This window comes from Gossypium hirsutum, chromosome D11 (genome assembly GCF_007990345.1).
Source record: "Gossypium hirsutum isolate 1008001.06 chromosome D11, Gossypium_hirsutum_v2.1, whole genome shotgun sequence".
In the NCBI taxonomy this organism is placed as follows: Eukaryota; Viridiplantae; Streptophyta; class Magnoliopsida; order Malvales; family Malvaceae; genus Gossypium; species Gossypium hirsutum.
The window spans coordinates 2,266,152-2,268,338 of NC_053447.1; the positions used below are offsets into that span (position 1 = coordinate 2,266,152).

Below are 2,187 nucleotides of genomic sequence, written 5' to 3' on the forward strand. Positions count from 1 at the left end.
GGCTTTCCTCTTGTCCTCAATGGTTAGATGCTTTGTCACATAGTCTTGTCAAGGTTCGAGAGCTGGTAACCAAAGGGAAATCAAAGCAAACTACCCCCTGCTCAAAATTTAACTTTCACGTGATTCCAATTTCATGAACTAATTAGGCCATAAATACCATCACAATTAGCAAAGAAGTAACTTGTTTCGTTCACAAGCTTTTCCGAAGATGGCAAGCCATGGCAATAGTTTAGTCCCTAAGGTATCCATTAAAGGTTTTCACTCGGTTACTCCGATGAGAATAACCGAACCACGACAGACACGACGAGTGCTGTCACGGGATCTTGTTGGTCCGGAGATGTTCCAGAGGTGTTTCAACATGGTCCAATGCTATACGAAGGGAGAAGATTCAGGTTGGGTAGTTGCAGGGTGGATTAAAGAGTCACTTGGGAGAGCTTTGTTGGAACAACCGATGATCTCCGGACGTCTTCAGAAAAGGGACCGAAACGATGGTGAGTTGGAGATCGTGTCCAACGATTCGGGCATTCGAATAATCGAGGCAACGATTCAGACTACTCTTTCGGAGTTTCTCGATTTGAAGCAAAGGGAAGAGGCTGAAGCTCAGCTTGTTTTTTGGAACGATATCGATGAACATAATCCACAGTTCTCCCCATTATTCTATGTTCAGGTAATCTAACAGTCTTTCATTTAATCACTTTCAAATGGAGCTAACAATGTTTTAACAGGTGACCAATTTCCAATGCGGAGGATACTCGATCGGAATCAGCTGCAGCATTCTTCTGGTAGACTTTTTCTTAAGAACTGAGTTCATCAAGACATGGCCGAGCATTCACAATAACATTGTCAACCACAACAATGAACGAAAGCTACCCTTATTTTACTTGCCGGGTGTCAATGGTACCACCGACTCCTCCCCTAATTTATTCAGCGCAAGTACTCCAAACAAAAACGAAAGCAAAACCATGGTGTTCAAGATCAATGCTGAAAGTAAGAATATGGAGATTGAATGGTGCCAACAAATTGCGTTAGCTTGTGTTGAGGATGCGGAGAACGGTCTTGGAAGTGAAATGGGTGCTGAGTTTTGTTTGTTTTAGAATGAATCATTTGAGGTCATCAAGGTAGAAAGCTGCTCAAAACAAATTGGGATGATTTAGGGACAAACTGTTAACATTATGATTAATGGCAGACAATTTTAATGGAAAACAATCCAAGTGGTGCAAGTTTAGCACCCTAAAGTTGACTTTGAAAAAGTGGCATGGGATAATTTTTTTTGGTCCTTGAGATAATAGGCTATTTATTGTTTGGTCCTTAAACCTCAACTATAAATAGGCCTTCTCATTTCTCATTTCAATTCATCCCAACCAATCTTTCTCTCTTAGTTTTCTCTCTTCTCTCATTTGAGAATTCTTAAGGAATTCTATTTGTTTGTAATACTTTGAAGATAGTAAAGTTATCATCTGGTGTTAGTGCCCGAGGACGTAGGTATAATTTACCGAACCTCGTTAAAACTCTTGTGTTCTTTCTTGTCCTATTTTTCTTTCAATATTTGAGGGTATAATAGTAGTATTTAATTGTGCTATTAAATTACTATAGAAGGGATATTCTGTCTAAGGAAAGACTTGGTATTTAAGAGATCCATGTGATCCACCTCTCTTCCCTGGGAATTGAACTTTGTGTGATTTTTTAGTACAATAATTTACACGCTTCCGACCCTATTGGAACAACAAGTGGTATCAAGAGCCGAAGGTTAATCGTAGTATGCTCTGTGGTTGCAGTTTGAACTGATCTTCCACATCAGAAAAGATTTCCTTAGGTATATTGAAAGATTATGGAGAAAACGGTCGGTGTAGGAGCTTCAACACCGTCCATGTGGACAAGACCGACAATTGCAAATGTAAGACTGGCCGTGGAGATCTTTGATGGCACGGGCCATTTTGGTATGTGGCAAAGTGAGGTTATAGATGCCCTTTTTCAGCAGGGTCTAGACATTGCCATTGATGAAGAGAAATCAGATGATGTACAGGAGAAAGATTGGAAGGCGATCAATCGGTTGACATGTGGCACAATTCGATCATGCCTTTCTTGAGAGCAGAGGTATGCTTTTTCAAAGGAGACTTCTGCAAATAAGTTGTGGGTGGCACTTGAAGAAAAATTTTTGAAGAAAAACAGTCAAAATAAGCTCCACTT

General features: G+C 40.1%; 1 protein-coding gene across 1 annotated transcript; it reads left to right on the forward strand.

The window, feature by feature from the left end:
• Positions 1-1,266, forward strand: LOC107911267 (hydroxycinnamoyltransferase). Its single transcript, XM_016839140.2, has 2 exons — positions 1-667; positions 726-1,266. The coding sequence occupies exons 1-2, from the start codon at positions 209-211 to the stop codon at positions 1,092-1,094; spliced, it is 828 nt and encodes a 275-aa protein (XP_016694629.1). The 5' UTR covers positions 1-208; the 3' UTR covers positions 1,095-1,266.
• Positions 1,267-2,187: the final 921 nt, after the last annotated feature.